This window comes from Ahaetulla prasina, chromosome 7, assembly GCF_028640845.1.
Source record: "Ahaetulla prasina isolate Xishuangbanna chromosome 7, ASM2864084v1, whole genome shotgun sequence".
NCBI lineage: Eukaryota > Metazoa > Chordata > Lepidosauria > Squamata > Colubridae > Ahaetulla > Ahaetulla prasina.
This window is the reverse complement of record NC_080545.1, coordinates 102,213,757-102,234,341: the sequence shown is the minus strand read 5'-3', so window position 1 is coordinate 102,234,341 and position 20,585 is coordinate 102,213,757. Positions and strand designations below refer to the sequence as shown.

At 47.0% G+C, this 20,585-nt stretch overlaps 1 protein-coding gene across 1 annotated transcript; it reads left to right on the top strand.

The window, feature by feature from the left end:
- Positions 1-10,678: 10,678 nt before the first annotated feature.
- Positions 10,679-20,318, top strand: LOC131202624 (acrosin-like). The gene is made up of 5 exons (XM_058191729.1): positions 10,679-10,758; positions 13,117-13,380; positions 15,271-15,542; positions 17,005-17,153; positions 19,746-20,318. Exons 1-5 carry the CDS (start codon positions 10,679-10,681, stop codon positions 20,316-20,318), a joined length of 1,338 nt encoding a protein of 445 aa, XP_058047712.1.
- The last annotated feature ends 267 nt before the right edge of the window (positions 20,319-20,585 follow it).

Here is a 20,585-nt window from a genome sequence, read left to right as displayed (position 1 = left end):
AGGGCTTCCCTAATGCACAGTTCGGGGCAATTTGCAAACACTCTTGGTGCTGTTTGGTTGCTCTAATCATTGCCATTGTCTTAAGGACCTGGATATTTGTTCCTACCCCACTGCACCTAATATGGCTTTTTGTGACTCTCAGACTTGTTCTTAGCCACCAAACCCAACCAATAATGAATCATATTTGAATATTTTTTTCCACCATTCCCCAGTCAGGTGACCGAGTTACAAATCACAGGCTGAGGAAAGTTCAAGGATCCATTGAACTTCTCCAGAACACAGCAGGCATCCAGGTTGATCTAGATTGTGCTATGGTAGCTTTGACCTGAATACTGTCTGGAGCCAGAATCAGGATAGTCCGTCCTGGTCAAAATTGGAGTCCCTCTTAGAGAAGCCCTCAACACTAAATGTAGCTGGTGGTTCTTGCCCGGCTTTCCTGTAATCCTCCAATTAAAACAACAATAACAAAACCACACCTTCCTTTTTAAAGGCAATGTACGGAAGCATAGTTAAGACAGCTGAAATCTCCTGGCAGTTAGAACAATTAATCAGTGGAACAACTTGCCTCCAGAAGTTGTGAATTCTCCAACACTGGAAGTTTTCAAGAAGTGATTGGACAATCATTTGTCTGAAATGGTACAGGGTTTCGCCTGAACGGGGTTGGACTAGAACAGGGGTCTCCAACCTTGGTCCATTTAAGACTTGTGGACTTCAACTCCCAGAGTTCCTCAGCCAGCTTTGCTGGCTGAGGGACTCTGCGAGTTGAAGTCCACAAGTCTTAAAGGGACCAAGGTTGGAGACCCCTTGTCCAGAGTACCTGTGGGTAATCACCCGTCCTCTCTTTATCAGGAGAAGGTCCAAAGAACAGATTTACTCACAAGTTCCCAGGTCCTCCCCACTTTTGCAGAGCTGTCTTTAGTTCACCATATTTCCCCCTGGAAGTTTTACACCTCAAATATTCTTAACCATAAAAATTCAAGCATTCTTTTGGTCATGAACTTCCTCACGGTTCTCTTGAACTTTAACTACATATGTTCAATGCATTTAGGACTAGTTTCTTCACCAAAGGTTCTTGAGCAGGAAGGTTTCTTGTGGGGTGGAGTCAAAATCTACAAGATGATCCAAGTTATCTGTAAGGGCTTCCCTAATGCACAGTTCGGGGCAATTTGCAAACACTCTTGGTGCTGTTTGGTTGCTCCTAATCATTGCCATTGTCTTAAGGACCTGGATATTTGTTCCTACCCCACTGCACCTAATATGGCTTTTTGTGACTCTCAGACTTGTTCTTAGCCACCAAACCCAACCAATAATGAATCATATTTGAATATTTTTTTCCACCATTCCCCAGTCAGGTGACCGAGTTACAAATCACAGGCTGAGGAAAGTTCAAGGATCCATTGAACTTCTCCAGAACACAGCAGGCATCCAGGTTGATCTAGATTGTGCTATGGTAGCTTTGACCTGAATACTGTCTGGAGCCAGAATCAGGATAGTCCGTCCTGGTCAAAATTGGAGTCCCTCTTAGAGAAGCCCTCAACACTAAATGTAGCTGGTGGTTCTTGCCCGGCTTTCCTGTAATCCTCCAATTAAAACAACAATAACAAAACCACACCTTCCTTTTTAAAGGCAATGTACGGAAGCATAGTTAAGACAGCTGAAATCTCCTGGCAGTTAGAACAATTAATCAGTGGAACAACTTGCCTCCAGAAGTTGTGAATTCTCCAACACTGGAAGTTTTCAAGAAGTGATTGGACAATCATTTGTCTGAAATGGTACAGGGTTTCGCCTGAACGGGGTTGGACTAGAACAGGGGTCTCCAACCTTGGTCCATTTAAGACTTGTGGACTTCAACTCCCAGAGTCCCAACTTTGCTGGCTGAGGCACTCTGGGAGTTGAAGTCCACAAGTCTTAAAGGGACCAAGGTTGGAGACCCCTGGACTAGAAGACCTCCAAGGTCCCTTCCAACTCTGTTATTCTGTAGCTGTCAGGTTGATTGCACGGCATTGCTTTAAAGCAGCATCTCCCAACCGTGGCAACTTTAAGATACCTGGACTTCAGTCCCAGAATTCCCCAGCCAGCAATTCTGGGAGTTGAAGTCCACCTATTTTAAAGTTGCCGAGGTTGGGAGACGCTGCTTTAAAGGGCCGTGAGGGTGGAGTAGAGATGGAGACACTTTGCAATCCTAACTTTAAAGTACCCCAGCAAAATGCTTAGAGAATGCTCACTTTGTGTGTGTAAGCAAAACATACGCTAAATAAAATATTCTACAGATAGTTTACTTGCTTCATCCGATTACTTTTCTCCCCAAATTCTGTCAGACAACATTCACTGGAAGGCAGATAAAACAAATTCACCAATACAGATTCTGATTTGAGAAATGGCTAGACCCAAATTCTTTTTTCCAAACCAGATTTATTTGGGAAACTCAAGGATTAGAGTGTTTAGGGTAAAGAGAGTGTCCACTTGCATTTTTCAAATTTTGTCTCACTTCCTTTTCTCAAATCTTTAGGCTCCAGAGAGCAGATGCAAGCATGACTTATCGGATTTGATGGGCTGACTGCTTCCCCCCCCCCAAACCCCCAAAACTTTCCTAAAGAAAAATGGGATACGGGCTGGAAGGACTGGCAGAACAGGGGGAGTGATGAAAAGAGGGATCAGCCTAGAATCACTACATAGTCACCAATGAACTAAATCCAACTATTCTTGACTGCCATTGAGCTTTATTTAATTCTAGCCAGGTGCCCACGTGGTTGAGAAGATTCTTGCACAAGGGCTTTTAGCAATAAATCAGTTAAATTGAACCATCATGTGTGGCCCTTTGGCTTGCTGAGATGTCTCTGGTTTCTTGTTCTTGTTTTCCCATGTCTTCCTGGTGGTTCTATCTTATCTTGCTTGTCCAATCACCCACTTGCCTCCTCCTAGGCGGGCATTGATGTCCAGCTGGGTTGCTGAGGAAAGAGAACCAGGAAACCTGGGTTTTATGATGTCATGGGTTCTAGGAAGATGCAAGAGGAGCAGCAGCACCTGAGCCTGTCAGGAGATGGGATGGCAGCTCTTGCCAGTCCTGGTCCTGGCCATGTTGCAGGAGAAGCTGGCCCCTGGGGCCGCTTTGTCAGCCAAAGAGAACACCTGCGAGTAAGTGGCAAAGGAGGGCTCTGTATGACTGTCCTATGGGTAACACCCCTGCCAGATGTGACTGCCATATCTGCAAGACATGACAGGTACTGGAGGCAGAGATGGGGCCAAGCAAACATTCCAGATTAATAGCATCAAAGCTCCAGGAAGGAAGAATTTGTGTGTGAAGATCCAGGGCAAGGCACAAAGACAACACAGGCAGCTGATCGTTCAAACCGCCCCTTTATTGCCCCAACTTCCCCCCAAACGCTCCCACGTTTTGACAGTCCTAGAGCAAAGTGATCTCACATCCACACACCTCCAGCAGCCTCTGGCTGCAAGTAGTTTAGCAAAAAGCTGTGAGCACAATGGCTGCAAAGTAAGAAATCCAGCAGGGCAAAGGAATAAGTCAATGAATCCAGGAAGCAAAGGGATAAGGCAATTAATCTAGGAAGAAAGAAATAAACCAAAAAGTCCAGGAAAGGCCGAACATTGGCAATGGCACACAAAACTCCTTGAATTCAGTGTTCATTCCCGACAAACACCCCTCCCCATAGAATCTCCTTAAGTCTCAATCCCCAGGTGTGCCTTGTGAAGAGGGGCGGGGCGCTCTCCTCCTGAGTCGTCGGGTTAGTCTGCATTGTTCCTGCCTGGTCTCCACTTTCCATGATCGAGGATCTGAGCAGGTGGTTCTTTCTCATCGCCTGAGCTCTGTCTCTCATGTTCACTGCTTCGCCTCTCTTGGTCCTCCTGCCCCCAGGGTTCCTCCCTGCAAGCAAGCCGTCCCACTCTTGAGGGGCCCTGGCCTGCCTCCTCCCCACATTCCTCCAAAGCCAATGAAGCCGCCCTCTCGGCCTCCCTCGTCTCCAACTCTTGCTCATCTTCCTCCACAGATTTAGGGTTCCACCGGGACATGACACTGTGCTCCAGGGTGGAGAGGGTTGCTTATCCTTAGGATCTACGGTTTCTATCTCCTGACCATTCTTCATTTGTGCTTCTCTTCAGTGGCGTCTGTGGACGTCGTCCGTTGGCAGCTAGCCACGGCCTGCTCCGAGTTGTGGGGGGCACCGATGCTCTCCCAGGGACGTGGCCTTGGCAGGTTTGCTTCCAGCTACCAACGCAATTGGGCTACGTCAACGCCTGTGGAGGAACTCTGCTCAGCTCTCGCTGGATCCTGACCGCTGCCCACTGCTTTCAGATGAAATAGTGAGCAAGAGAGTTGCTGCTTCTTGGGGGTGGGGGTGGGGGTGTCGGTGAGATGCGGGAGGACCCTCCAATCAGGTAGCCTGGATCCTTATGGGGTTAAGTCCATGGTCCATTGATAGGGCCACATGCAGGTCTCTTCCTCTGCTTTCTTCCAACGACCTCCAGAGGTTATCAAGGGTTCCATCCTTCCTTCCTCTCCAGCTTCCTTTCTCAGACTGACCGCTTTAATTTGGGAATTTGATCTCTCCAGAAAGAAGGGCAGCAAAGAACAAGCCCCTCACTGTAGTTAGGCTGAAATAACTTCAGATTACCTTATGATTTCCTGAATAAACTTTCTCTTTCTTTCTTTCTTTCTTTCTTTCTTTCTTTCTTTCTTTCTTTCTTTCTTTCTTTCTTTCTTTCTTTCTTTCTTTCTTTCTTTCTTTCTCTTTCTTTCTCTCTCTCTCTCTCTCTCTTCCTTTCCTATCTCCCTCCCACCTTCTCTCCTTTTCTCTTTCATGCACAAATGTTTCCTTATAAAAGTTATACTATATTCAGTGTCTCTCTTACATTAGTTTCAATGAAGTAATGAAGGAAGGGAAAAAAGAAGGGAGGGAGGGAGGGAAGGAAGGAGAGGGGAGGGAGGGAGGGAAGAAGGAAGGAAGGAAGGAAGGAAGGAAGGAAGGAAGGAAGGAAGGAAGAAAGGGCTGTCCAGACTTTCTGTTTCTGTTGTCCTTACCAGCAGAGCTTCCTTCCCTGTGTCCAGGGCTCTGGGCAGACCCTCAACCTTCTGTTGACATGGATCTGTTCTTCGTTCCAGTGAGATCCGATGGTATAGGGTGGTGCTTGGGCTCAATCGGATCTCCCAACCTGGTCCTGATGCCCAGAACCGTTTAATCAAGAGGGTGATCAACCACAAGTTCTACAAGAACGAGCTCAACAGCACAGATGGAGGGATCCAACACGACATTTCCTTGGTGGAGTTGACTGAGCCGGTCAGATGCAATGACTACATCCAGCCGGCCTGTTTGCCTGACAAGACTGTGACGATCTCAAAGCTGGTCCAATGCTCTGTCAGTGGCTGGGGAACCATGGAAGTCAAAGGTGAGAGACTTGGGAAAAGGGGCCCTGACAAAGGTTGGCTCAGCTCAGGGGGTTTGAGTTAACATGTCTCCGGCATCTCCAACATGGAGCAGCATCCCAGGGAGACGTCCAGATAGTCTTCAGTCTGCCACCTCAAATGGCAGAGGTCTTATTGAGAGATCTTGAAGGGGGTTCCAGATAAGATCACATGAGATGCGATGTCTCTATTGAGGCTGTACTTAGAAATTGTACCCCATCAAGCACTGGACACCCAAAAGGATATGCTGGAACTGGAGAAGGTGTAGGAAAGGGCTATCAAAGTGATTTAGAAGAAAGAGAACCATCGTGGAGGCTCTTTTGTCCCAAGTACAGAACCATCTTTGGGGCAGGTTTGTCAGAAAAGTCAACATGGCAGCCACAGCCGTGTGACCAAAATCCTTTCCCTTTTTAATGTGGATCCAGGCATTTGCTGATGTAAGTCAGTAGTCTTAAGGAACTCAAGCCGGTAAAATTGGATTATGCTGATTGTCCTACTTATTTTTGTTTGTCATTATTTCTACTAATTCTTCTGCGACAGAATTTCAGTTGGATTTGGCCTTTAATTTCCCTGAGAAAGGGGTCATCTCTGAGACCCTAGGTAGAAACCCCTGTCATATTGACTGCCTGAATGTAAGAAAGTTCCAGGCTACGTCCTGGTAGGAAACTCCAGGATCCTAGGTTCTAGAGCTGAGTTCCTGAATCAGTGGTCCTAATGCCACAAAGAAGAGAGGGGTCAATCTATTCTCCAGAGCACCTGAAGGCAGGACAATGGATGGAAACTCATCAAGGAGAGAAGCAACGTAGAACAATTAATAAGTGCAATGGCTTGCCTCCAGAAGTTATGGGTGCTCCAACGCTGCAGGTTTTTAAGAAGAGATTGTTACCATTTGTTTCAATTGGTATAGAGCAGGGGTATCAAGCTCGATTTCATTGAGGGCTACATCAGGGTAGTGCTTGACCTTGGAGGACCAGGATGGGTGTGGCCAGGGAAGGCATGGCCAGCTCAACATCACTCATGTCGGAGGCACCTGTGATGGCCTGAATGCTCTGCCAGCGAAACCGGGTTCCCGAGCTCTGTTTTTGGCTGGGATGGGCTCCTGCAACCCTCTGCCAGTGACAATGGAGCATGTGAGGGCTGCGCATGGCCTTCCCGAGCTCCATTTTCTCTGGCAAAGGCACCATGGGCTGGCCCTTTGCTGTTCCCAGTGCTGCTCCATGGGCCAGATCTAAGCACCCTGTGGATTTGGCCCGCGGGCCTTGAGTTTGACAGCCCTGGTATAGAGTCTCCTGCTTGAGCAGTGGGTTGTGTTAGAAGGCCTCCAAGGCCGCTTCCAGCTCCTGTTATTCTGTTGTTCTGGTTCTCCACGGTAGAGAGTGTTGAGTCCTTGGGCATGGGACAAATGCAGGCTGGTGATTTCTTCTGGCTTCCATTCACAGCCCAAAGGCAGCCAGATGTGATGCAAGAAGGGGTTGTTAAACTCATACCTCACAACACATGCAGCAGCTTATTATGGTGGGACAAGCGTATCCGGCCCGAGAACATATGCGCTGGACACGAGAGTGGAGAAGTTACTACATGTCAGGTAGGTGGATCTAGGCTGGTGACTTAGTTGGGCCTCTTCAGTGACTTGAGTAGAGTTCCAAAAGTTGATCTCTGGAATGTTAGGCCTTTCTTCTGAAGATGCTGCTAATTTTGAATGTTTTCTCCTTCTTCCTTTAGGGCGACAGTGGAGGGCCTCTCATGTGCAGGGAAGAAAGGTCCGAGCGCTACTTAGTCATTGGAGTCACCAGCTGGGGACCAATGAGCTGTGTTGAAGTTCGGAAGCCAGGTGTCTTCACCTCCACACAACTCTACACTGACTGGATCACAACCATGACCAAAGAGAATCTTTACAAGGCTACCCACAAGCCGGTACTGGCTGAGGTCTGGCCTCCTGCAAAGCCAACACCCCCAATCCAATCCAACACCCAAAATGTGATGTGGAAGCGCCCCAAGCCCCCTCCCCCACCCAGGCCTCCAACTTTCCCTTCGCTCACCCCTGGGCCCATGGTTCCACCTTTCACTCAGTTCACACCTAGGCCCAGGCTTCCCCCTCGGTTCACACCTGGGTTTAGGCCTCCCCCTCGGTTCACACCTGGGTTTAGGCCTCCCCCTCGGTTCACACCTGGGTTTAGGCCTCCACCTTCCTCTAGGTTCCCGGTTCGTCCCAGGCCTCCAACTTTCCCTTGGTTCACACCTGCTCTCAGGCCTCCTCCTGTGTGGAAGCCCTCACGGTGGTACTCCATTCCTCCCACACGATGGTACTTAGTTCCTGGGACAAGACCGTCAAAGTGGGGAACCATGACTCCTTCATGGAGAAGACCCCATTCTACTCATCGTCCCTGGACAGGGCCTGCCCTATGGGGAATGACACTACCTTTGAGGACAACTCCCAGAAAGTGGTATCATAGGACAAGGGCTCCTGGGCGGTTTAGGGTGACTTGGGCGTCACGTCAATTACAACTGCAGCCAAACCCAAAATTATCACCCCCTGGTCATTATGTCTCTCACAACTGGAATCCAAGTTTTGGCCAACCTGGCAGTCAGTCCGCTATGCTCTTGCCCACCAGAGGACCAGAAAGGGGATAGATATCTTAAGAGAAGCATGGCAGAAGAGAACAGGAAGGAAGATGATGGCCTGGTCCCCATCCTTCTTCCACTGGGATCCCCAATCCCAACCCCTCATTCTTTCCAACATTCCGAGTTGAAGTTAGGCTATCTTGCAACACGGACTTCACCTTCTTATAACTAACTTTCCTTGGAATTCCTCATAGGACTTTAGTTATACTGGGTTCTTTAAAGTGCACGTTGAAATAAAACAAATATTAAAATTAATATCGAACATCTGAAGATGTTTGTGGTCTGGAATTATATACTGGGAAATTAAGCCTCTTCAGATTTAAGTAAAAATGGGGCCAACGTGGATTAGAGGATTGAGAAAGGGGTTCCTTTTCCCTCCTCCCAAGAAAGTTGAAGTCAATGAGAAGCTGGGCGAAGTTGATAGTGCAGAGATGATGGAGGATATGTTGACCTTCTCAACAGAGAAGATGTCCTCTTGTACAGGAGACATCTCTTCAGCAAACTACTCAACTAGGGAACTCAATTAGTGCTAGAAGGAGGGAGGAGGAGGAGGACGATGACGACGACAACAACAACAACAACAACAACAACAACATTTGTGGGGTCCTTGGTGCTCTCTAACCTTGGTTGTCATTCTTGCATGATCCAACTTTGATGATGTTACCTGGTCATGAAACATCTGCAAGAAAACCACCAAGGTCGAAGACTACCAAGGACCACACAGATGCTGTTATTTTTGTCATCCTCCTCCTCCTCCTCCTCCTCCCTCCTCCTAGCACCAATGGAGTTTCCTAGTTGGCTCATGAAACATCAGCAAGAAAACCACTAAGCTCAGAGAGCAGCAAGGACTGCACAGTTCAACCCTGAGCTGCAAATATTCTTTTCTATCAGTAACATCTATATTCTTTCACCATTCTCAAGGGACTTGTCTTACGTGCTCTTTTTCCTTTTGGCAGCTCTTCTCTGAACCTGCTCTAGTTTCTTTACATTTTTTGTAAATATAACTAGACAAAGTCCTCCAAAAACAGTCCAAGAATCCAAAGTAACAATAACCTTCCGTGATCTGGGAGCAATTCTTCTTTAATGGCAACTGAAGAATGCATGGCAAACATCTGACGTCTAATGTTACTTCTCAATTATTGATCCTGAAAATGGGAAGTATTAGCTGGTATACTCAACTTGGAGTGAGGAACCTCTGGCCTGTAATTCCAAATTCCATCATCCCTCACTCTTAACAAAGCTGGCTTGGACTCCTCAGAGATTTAATTTAGCAACATCTGGCAGACCGCAGGGCTCCTGTAAATGGGCTGCAGAAAACCCAGACAACCAAGGGATAGGAACAAAGAGTTGACAGTTTTGTTTCAAGTTGTCATCATTTAGTGGTTATCCAAAGATTAGCTGCTTATGGGGTGTGGATACTGTGTCACCTTCATCTGGAGAACTTTAGAGGCAGCAAGCTGGGGTTGGGAGGCTTTGCAGGTCTCTCTTTCAGTAGCCTCTGAGTGGCAGGACCTGGGTTCAATTGGCAGAAATGGGGGTCCTGGTAGTATTCTTACTGAAAGTAGGTGAGGACAAGACATAACTGGCTGCACAACCAATTTTCTTACAGTTGTTGTTAGTTGTGAAGTCGTGTCTGACCCATCGTGACCCCAAGTAGCGTTTTTCAATCTTGGCAACTTGAAGATATGTGGACTTTGGGATGCCAGGGTTGAGAAATATCGCTTTAAGGCTTTCCCAGAACAAACCACAGATAAACAGACCTTCTTTTCATTTGTCAAAAGAGAAACCAGCAGAACAAGAAGCAACAGATGGAAACTAGTCAAGGAGAGAAGCAACCTAGAACTAAGGAGAAATTTCCTGACAGTGAGGACAATCAACCAGTGGAACAACTTGCCACCAGAAGTTGTGGATGCTCCAACACTGAAGGTTTTTAAGAAGAGATTGGACAGTTACTTGGTCTGAAATGGTTTAGGTCTTTTGCTTGAGCAGGGGTTGGACTAGAAGACCTCCAAGTTCCCTTCCAGACCTATGATTCTATGATCTCTATAGAATTAAGGAGAAATTTTTAAAGTGTGAGAACAACTTGTCTTCAGAAGTCTTATGGGTGCTCCAACAGCATTAGGATTTCCTGCTTGAGCAGGGAGTTGGTGTAGAAGACCTCCGAGGTCCCTTTCAACTTGTTATTCCATTATTCTGATGGGCAGAATGATGTAAATGACTTCCTAGCAAAATATGCTTGCAGATGACTGCAAAACCATGATTGCTTGTCCATCCCATGTCTACGAAAACATCTTCCATGCCACCACTTCCTCCACAGCTGGCTGCTTGCTGGGGCCTCCTGTTGTTGCTGACTCAGCAAGACAGGTTTCCGTTTCTGAGCCCCTCTGCCCCCCCCTCCCCGGTGCCATGGGTTCCATTCCTAGGCAAGGTTGAAGAGTTTCGAAGGCCACGCCCAGATGCCCAAACTGGGACCCTGCCATTAACCCTTCTAAAGCCAATGGTAGCAAAGAATTGTGGTTCTTCAGTGTGATGTCATATTGTCTATTGGCTGATTGGCTGGGCACTGAAAGGACAGTTTGTGATGTCACGAGCCCTGGGAGCAGGAGGTGGGACCTGACATTTGTTGAGCGATGTAGGATGAAGAAGCTGCTGCTGCTGCTCCTTTGGGCAGCCGATGTGCTCTGTCTAATCTATGATGATGCAGAGGACACTTGCACGTAAGTGAGGGCCACAGCTGGAGTGGGTGATGCCATTGGTAACATTTGATTGTCCTGGTGCCATGGGGCCTCTATACTTCAGCCAGAGTGTGCTGGACGGTTGTTGGAGATGGGCAAGGAAATCAACGGTGGGAAGTGTGACCTTGAGGTACTACTGGGGTTGTCTCAGAACTTTCCAGACTGCGATGACTGGACCCTGGAGGAGGAGGAAGAAGAGGAAAAAACCTGGGTCTCCCATATTTCTTTCCTACCATTCTTGAGAAGAGCAACGAAGAGGATTAGGGGACTGGAAGCTAAAACAGATGAAGAACGGTTGCTGGAATTGGCTAGGTCTAGTTTGATGAACATGGGAGAACATGATAGCAGAGTTCCCATATCTCAGGGGCTGCCCCAAAGAAGAGGGGCTCAACCTATTCTCCTAGGCACCTGAAGGCAGGACAAGAAGCAACAGGTGGAAACTAATCAAGGAAAGAACTAGGGAGAAATTTCCTGACAGTGAGAACAATTACGGGTCTGGATGGGGAGAAACAGGCTCAAGCTCAATCCCTCCAAGACAGAGTGGCTGTGGATGCCGGCATCCCGGTACAGTCAGCTGAGTCCACGGCTGACTGTTGGAGGCGAGTCATTGGCCCCGATGGAGAGGGTGCGCAACTTGGGCGTCCTCCTGGATGAACGGCTGTCTTTGGAAGATCACTTGACGGCCGTCTCCAGGAGAGCTTTCTACCAGGTTCGCCTGGTGCGCCAGTTGCGCCCCTTTCTAGACCGGGATGCCCTATGCACGGTCACTCATGCCCTCGTGACGTCTCGCCTGGATTACTGCAATGCTCTCTACATGGGGCTCCCCTTGAAGGGCATCCGGAGGCTGCAGTTAGTCCAGAATGCGGCTGCGCGGGTGATAGAGGGAGCCCCTCGTGGCTCCCGTATGACACCTATCCTGCGCAGACTGCACTGGCTACCTGTGGCCTTCCGGGTGCGCTTCAAGGTCTTGGTAACCACCTTTAAAGCGCTCCATGGCATAGGGCCGGGTTACTTACGGGACCGCCTACTGCTACCGAATACCTCTCACCGACCCGTGCGCTCTCACAGAGAGGGACTCCTCAGGGTGCCGTCAGCGAGGCAATGTTGTCTGGCGACACCCAGGGGAAGGGCCTTCTCTGTGGGGGCTCCCACCCTCTGGAACGAACTCCCCCCAGGACTCCGTCAACTTCCGGACCTCCGAACCTTCCGTCGCGAGCTTAAAACACATTTATTCATCCGCGCAGGACTGGATTAGATTTTAAATTTATATTGGTTTTTAATGGGTTTTATTATTTATACTGCTTTTTAATAATTCGGCCTTTTAGAATAAGTTTTTTAATTGTTATTTTAATTTGTATTTATATGTTTTTACTTGCCTGTGAACCGCCCTGAGTCCTTCGGGAGATAGGGCGGTATATAAATGTGATTAATAAATAAAATAAATAAATAAATAAATAAATAAATAAATTAACCAGTGGAACAGAAATTGCCTCCAGAAATTGTGAATTCTCCAACACTGGAAGTTTTTAAGAAGAGACTGGAAATGGTGTAGGGTTTCCTGCCTAAGCAGGGGGTTAGCCTAGAAGACCTTCCAACTCTGTTATTCTATTCTAACAGAAAACTTCCTCCTGAGAACCACCTCTTGGTGAAAGAAGCTTCTGGGCGAGAAGATGAATATTGTCAAAGACAAAAAAAATCCAAGAAAGTCCAGGTGTCCTTTTGGAAAAAGCACTTTGGGGACAACGAGGATCCACATGAGGGAGAATCTCCATAGACAACCTTTCCATCTTCTTTCAATTTGCCTTTACAGTCACATCAATGGGCTGGGTTCATACAACTCTCTCTCTCTCTCTCTCTCTCTGTGTATTTGCTGATGCTCTGCAGGTAATCCTTAACTTATGACCACAATTGCACCCAAAATTTCTGTTGCTAAGTGAAACATTTAAGTGAACTTTGCCCCATTTATAAGCTTTCTTTCCACCGTTGTTAAGTAAATCACTACAGTTGTTACATTAGTCAATGTTGTTAAGTGAATCTGGCTTCCCCATAGACTTTGCTTGTCAGAAGGTCATAAAAGGGATCACGTGACCCTGGGACACAGCAACCATTGTAAATATGAGTCAGTTGCCAAGTGTCTAAATTTTGATCATGTGACCACAGGGGATGCTACTATGGTCATAAGTTGAAAACTGGTCATAGGTCACTTTTTCAGTGCCATCGCAACTTCGAATGGTCACTAAATGAACTGTTGTAAGTTGCGGATTACCTGTGCATAGCCTTATATTATTTGTGTTTGTATGTATAATGTGCTTAATTAGTCTTGTGTCTCAGTGATTGCAGGACCTCTGTGGAGGCCATACGCTTCATCCATCCATCCATCCATCCATCCATCTTTCTTTGCAGGAGGGTGTGTGGGAGCCGGCCACTAGCCATGAGCCATGGCATGTTGCGGATTGTGGGCGGGGTTGATTCCCTGCCAGGAACGTGGCCCTGGGCGGTCAGCTTCCAGTTCCCGACCCGGGAAGGATTTCGCCATTTCTGTGCTGGCTCCTTGATCAATTCTCGTTGGGTCATTTCGACAGCGAAATGCTTCCTCATTCAAAGGTGAGTGTAACCCAAAACACCCAAATCACCAACTCAGCAGAGTCCAGAAGGTCCAGGTGTCCCAAGATCAGAAATGGAGACCAGTGTCTCTAGGTCAACGTTTCTCAAGTCTAGCAACTTGAAGATGTATGGATTCCAACTCCCAGAATTCCAAGATGTATGGATTCCAACTCCCAGCTATGCTGACTGGGGAATTCTGGGAGTTGGAGTCCACATGTCTTCTGGTTGCCAAGGTTGAGAAGTTGTCATACTAGGAGGAAGGAGTTGATGACTCTTTTTATCCCTTGGACTTATTTGGCACCTTCTTTGGCCTTGTCTTCTTCCAGACTGGCCCAGTTGACCTTGAAGAGAAATTGTATTGTGTCAAATATCTTATCAAGGAGTGATCCAACCTAGTTCCATTTTCTGCAAGACATGAACCCTCCGTAACGATTTCTGGATGCCACCGTTCCAGATGACTTCCGCTCTAGAAGCATTGTTAAGGCTGATCTCTGGATGCCACCATTCTAAGCATTCAGCACTAGAACATGGTTATCACAGTCCAACCATCGCCAGAAAGTTGCATGCTTCCAACTTTAAACCAGATTCCACTCAGAACGTTCTTTTTCCAAGTTTTTTTTATTTTATAGACAAATAAACATATAATACACAATCCAACATCCAGTGTATCATCTGAGTACATCTTTTGTGTCTTCTTCTTACTCCTCCAATATTTATCATTTCTTAATATCATCATTTCTTCTATTATAACATTTCTCCCACATTTCTTGATTTTTCACTCAGAACTTCTTAAGGGGTCTCCCTCAAAAGGAAAAAGTGTAGAAACATACAAATTTCTAGAGAAACGTCAGCCCCAGAAGTCCGGAGGTGCCTTCAGAAGATCCCTTTTCAGTTAGAACATAAAGCAACATGGCTGGAAGGGACCATGGAGGTCTTCTACCACATGTCTTTTCATGGGGTCCCTTTTGGCATTTCAACCTAGACTCACCGTTATTATTGCTTGATTTGCTGGGGCTTTTTTTGAGACTCTTTGTCTTCTCTTGAGTCTGGGGGTTTTCTCACTGTTCTGACCCATTTCCCAAACATGGCAAACTCTCTGTAGTTATATAAACGTTCCCTCTCTCACCGCTGGCTAACAAGTCTGTCTGGCAGGGAGATGAGTAGTTATCTGCCACACCTATTCATCTCCGCCCCCTGCCTTTTATCCCCAGAGCTAAGATGGGGCTTCGCTAGCAGAGGTGGTTCTTCTTTCCCCAGGATCGGCCCATAGATTTCCACTGCTCTCCTCTCCTCTGCCTTCTCCGCATCTGTGAATCAGGCACTGGACCCAGCTGCTCCTTCTCCTTCCTCATCAGCCACCTCCAGACCTGGGGACTGTTGACTCTCCATCTGGGGGCTGACCGACAGCCCAGGCTCCACCTCTCTCTCTCTCTCTCTGCCAGCTCCATTCCCTCTCCCCCCTCGGAGCTCTCAGGTTGCCTTGATGCCTTGGTCCTGATTCCCACGCCGCCTCCTCCTCCTCATCTGATTTGGCTGCTGGAGGGGCCACAACACTTATGCTTGTCACTCCTCCCCTCAGCATAAGAAATAATCTTAGGAAAAAGCACGAGAAGACTTCCTTCAGGGCTTCTTTCATCCAGCAGGTAATGAACGAAAGGCTACACGATCCCTTTGCCAGCTAGATGAAGGCTCCCTTCTTTCAGCCGAGCCTGAAGTTCTCTGCTGTTCCTCCTCCTTCCCCATTGGCATCCCAAGTTCCTAAACTGCAAGGGCTCATGTGGGGATTGTGTGGGGAGGTCAGTTGCCTTCCTATTCCAAGACATCGTTGGACCTCTTCAAAGTTGACCTCATCTTATCTAACGTGATTTCCTATCTTCCCCTTTCACCCAGGTACCTGAAAGTGGAGTATTTTCGAATACAGATTGGGGCCACCCAGCGCTCCAAACCTGGGCCTGATGCCCAGAACCGGGTCATCAAGAGACTCGTGGACCACAAACAGTACAACCAGGACAAGCACTTGAATAACATTGCCTTGGTAGAGCTGGACAAACCTGTGATTTGCAACGATTACGTCCAACCTGCCTGCTTACCGGAGGGAGATCTGGTCATAGACTCGCTCACCCACTGCTATATCTGCGGCTGGGGCATCACGATCAATTGGAGTGAGAGCTTCCAAAAATTAAATAAATCTATAAATAAACCCCACCCACCCCTTATCCCCATCCCTAGGAACATTGGGGCTCTAGGCACTCTCCGGGTTCCATTGTCAGGTGTTTGGAAGAAAGACTGAGAGTCACCCGACCATCGGCCAGGAGCTCTTGAAGGCATCACACCATAGTTTTGGGATGTATTAAAAACTACGTGGTGCTGAAGTTGAGCACAGGAGTATCAGAAGGGAAACAGGGACAGGAAAAATGGGTCTTCTGTATCCCTTAAGGAAACCTCCCCCACCCCCCAATAGCATTCTTGGTCCTAGTGAGGGCAGGAAGGAGAACGTTGTCCTACAGTTGACCCAGAATTTGGCCAGTTGTGTCCTCAGGAACCTTTGCATGCATCTCCTTAAGCGTATGGCATTGCTTTGGGGTACGGGCTCTCTCTGCCATGTCCATTGAGCGGCAGAAGCTGATCTGGAGAGCCAGGTGAGCCAAGCATAATATTTTTAAAAAATGCTTCTCTTGCATAGACAGAGGTCGGCTGAGTTTGATGTTTCGGTGTGTTCTTTTGAAGAACAGGACTTGGAAACCAAAAACTAGACCTCCCTGGCTGCCCTCCCAAGATGGGCTTTAAAAGTTAGCGGTGCCATTCACACCATGTTCTAAACTTAAACATAGAAATAGAATAGAATAGAAATAGAATCCTAGAAGGAAGGGACCTCGGAGGTCTTCTAGTCCAACCCCCTACTCCAGGCAGAAGCCTTCTCCCAGTGAAACGGTTGTGCAGTGTAACTTGGTTAATTTAAACCAGAGAGAGGGTTGGGGGAGGGGTGTGAGTTTGTTGTGTTAATCCAACTTTGTTAGTTTAGGATTCGGTGCACAGCGTGAAGCCAGCAAATGGCTTAATTCAGTAACAAGGTCAAGGGTGTTATGGGAGTTTAGTCTCAACACAGATAGTCCTCGATTTACGTCAGTTCATTTAGTGACCATTCAAAGTTACAAGGGCGCTGGAAAAAGTGACTTATGACCATTTTTCATGCTTACGACTGTTCCAGCATCCCCAGAGACACGGGATCAAACTTCAGACTCTTGGCAACTGACTCATATTTATGACGGTTGGGGGTCACACGACTCCCTTTTGTGACCTTCTGACAAGTGAAGTCAATGGGAAGGTTGGATTCACTTAACAACGGTGCTACTAAACTGTTAACTGTGGCAAGAAAGCTGATAAAATGGGGACAAATGTCTCACTTAGCGACAGAATTTTTGGGCTCAATTGTGGTCGTAAGTTGAGGACTACCTGTCTAAGTAAAGGGACTTCCCATAATGGTTCTCTGCCTATCAGCCCTTCCGTCTGACCCCACCTGAGGCTCGGGGCCAAGACCTCCGTTGAGGCCAGGGTGATGTGAGGGGGTCCCTGGCCGGGAAGGGGGTCGTGGTGGGGAGATGCAGCCCTCTCTTCTGTTCACAGAGAGCGCCCCGTATTCGGATATCCTGCAAGAGGCCGAAGTCTCGCTGGTCGCCAGGGATGCCTGCAACAGCTCTGAACAGTATTCCACGCTCATCAGGCAGGAGCACCTGTGTGCCGTCTCTGAGGATCCCACCAAGGGCAGCTGCCGGGTGAGTGTCCCTCCTTCCATCGGATCGGGTCTTCGGGCTCTCTCTCCTGGCCGCCTCCAAGAGGGGTCCGAGAGGGGTCACAGAGGGAACCACAGGTAGTCCTCGTTTAAGGGCTGCTTGTTCAGCCGTCGTTAGAAGTTACTATGGTGCTAACTGAGGACATTTTTCCAAAGATGCTTTTACCGAAAAGGCAACTAGACTTGGTTTTTTTGTTGTTGTTTTTCGCTTCTGATCTAAGAAGGTTCTTCAGTTCTAACTTCAGTCCCTAGTTCTTCACCTAGAACTGAAGAAGCTTCTTGGATGAGAAGCGAAACTTTTTCAAATAAAAACCAAGGGAAAAAAAGGCCTCTTTGGAACAACCATGAGCTGGGTGATGGAGACCACAAGGGGACTGACTGGTCCTCATGGCTGCGGCCATCATAGCATCCCTGGGATCATGTGATCACAATTCAGGTGCTTAGCAATTGACTCCCAATTATGACACCTGTGGGATCCCATGGTCATGAGATCTCTATTGGCAAACTTCATTGCCAAAAACAAAGAGGAGGAAGATGGCAGGAGAACACCAATGGGTGATCACAATGAAGTAGCCAATTTAGCCCCCACTGCTAACTCCATCAACTTTGGCAGCCGTTTGTCCATTGTTTATAAGCATTTCTAAAGCGGTATAAAAGTGATTGCTGAGACTCTAGCCTTGTGCTGTTGTATGCACGCTAGGGATGGGTCATGCCCCCATCAGATCCTGAATTGACAGAGGAAGGTGAGCCGGAACTGGATCCTATACAGATCGAGGGAGCAGCTTCCTTGGCTTGGGAGGAAAATGGGGAGGAGCGGGGCCAGTCAGACCAGGGCCCTTCAGGATTGGGACGGCTTGTAGGCAGGGAGGAGTGGGAGGGGAAGGATGACCAAGAGAGGCTGAGCAGTAAATATGAGAGACAGAGCTCAGGCGATGAGCAAGGACCGCCCCCTCCTGATCCTTGAGCACGGAGAGTGGAGAGAAGGTGAGAACAGTGCAGGCTGACCCAAGTACTCAGGAGGAGAGCACCCCTCTTCACAAGGCATACCTGGGGATTGAGCCTTAAGAAGACACTGTGGGGAATTTAAAAAAAACATATTGGGACTGACAATGACAAAAACAGAAACGGTGGAAAGAGACAAAGGGAGAAAGAAGTGGGGAAGAGAACAAATATGAAAAACTTAAATGATCACACTGGGATTAACAGTGGCAAAATAAGAAAGATGGGGAATAAGGAGAGCAGATAGAAATACAGAGCAAATCAGGAGAATAGAGGAAAAGAGAGAAGGTAGAAAGAGAGAAGCAGAAAAAAAAGTGGGAAAGATAAAAAATATTAAAAACTTTAATGATTATATTGGGATTAACAGTGGAAAAATAAGACAGAGGAAAAGGGGAAAGAAGAAAGTAGATAGAAATACAGGGCAAATAAAGAGAGCAAAGGATTTTAGGAGAAAGAAAAAAAGGAGAAAGGTTGAAAATACAATAAACGGATTTAATGGTAATAATTGAATTTGGTTAAAATATTTGAAACTAAAGAATATCTTAAATGGCAATTACGGAACTTACTTAAAATATTTGAAATGATATTATGTTATAAAGATTAAGTTTTCTTGTTGATTATGGTTTAATATGAAGCGATATAAATATACATGTATCTGAATATTATATGAATTTTTTTTAATTTCAAATATGAGATTAGTTTAAAATATTTGAAATTATATTATATTGTGAAGATTAACTTTGTTCAAAGAGCAATGGAAATGAATGATCTAAATGTTAGATAAGTTGTATAAGTAAAATTGTATGAATATCAATTTTTGTGATTGGAATAAGGGAACCTGGGGAAAATACTTTAAATTATATTATGAGATGAAAAGAGAGTAATGGAAAATTAGTTGAATAGGATGTTTTAGAGTTAGGGTCAAATATTAGAAAAACGATTGATTTGAAACTAAAGGGTTTAATTTGGAGGAAGTAATGAGAGAGAAAAAAGGAAAAAAGAAACTGATTAAGGATTAGAATATAGGGCGAACAGTAAGACTAGTATAAAATAGAAATAAAGAAAAGAAAATAAGAATTAGAGAGAAGAATATTAGAGCAAAAAGTGAAACATATAAAGTGTGCTGGAAGATAATCAAAAGTTGTATAAATTGGGAACTTGGCTAATACTTTGTTCATAAAAAATTCATTGTATGTTTGTTTGTGTGTGTGTGTTAAAAAATAAAAAACTTTTTTCAAAAAAACAGAAGACACTGTGGGGAGGGGCGTTTGTGGGGAAGAAACACTGAATTCCTGGAGTGTTGAGTGCTGACCTTTGAACTTCCCAAGAGCCCTTGCATTCTTTCTGGATTTCTTGCTTTGCAGCTGTGGTGCTCGCAGCGTTGGGCTGGACTAGATGCAGCCAGAGGCTGCTTGAGGGGTGTGTGTGTGTGTGTGATCACTTCGCTCTGGGACTTGCCAGAAACGTGGGAGCGTTTGGGGAAATTTGGAACCATTTTGAACTGCCGGCTGCCTGTGTTGTCTCTGTGCCGTGCCCCGGGTCATCCCACGATGTGTCTTCTCCCTCTCTCCTGCAGGGCGATGGCGGTGGGCCCCTGATGTGCCGGGAGTCCCATACCGAGCGCTACTGGCTGATCGGTCTCAACAGCTGGGGCAAAGGCTGCGCCAGTGGCAAAGTGCCGGGAGTCTTCACCTCCACCCAGTTCTTCCTCACCTGGATCAAAGACATCATGGCGAACCCCCCCGCCTCTGGTCTTTCTCCTCCGTTCAGACCAACCACCCCTCGCACCCCCTCCCCTCCACCTCCAAGCCGGTTCACGGGAGTGTATTACCTCGACCCCATTTACAAAAAGGTCAACGGGATGCTAGTTGGGTACTTCCCCGAAGCCAACACGTACAGCCTTCCAACACGCCAGTGGAGACCGGCGGTCAGACGCACCACCTGGCCCTGGTACACGGGACCCCCAAGGACATTTGCACCCTTCACCTTCTATCCAGCCTGGTGGTCCCATCCCACTCCCACCTTCCCAACCTGGGGCAAGGGACCTAGTATAATTTATAGGATGCCCCGGAGAAAGTTCACAGCTGTTCCTCACACCACGCATTTTCGCTGGCCTAGTCCTCATTACTGGAAAAGGCCCAAACTTTAAGGAAACCAGGGTCTTCCATCCCATCATGGCCCAGATGAATCGTCCATGACCAGCATCCTTTTGGTGTAATCCCTACCACCCAGCTCCTGAACTTTTGACAACCTGCCTCCTATTTTTCATTCGCCCCATATTTTATCATTTATCAGATTTCTGTAGCCACTTTTATAAATGCGCCTCCAATGCCAGCTAAATTTTGGAAGGCTTAGGAACATGGCAGCCAACTTTCTTCATGGGCCCAGAGAAAATCCTCAGGAAACCTTACGGTGC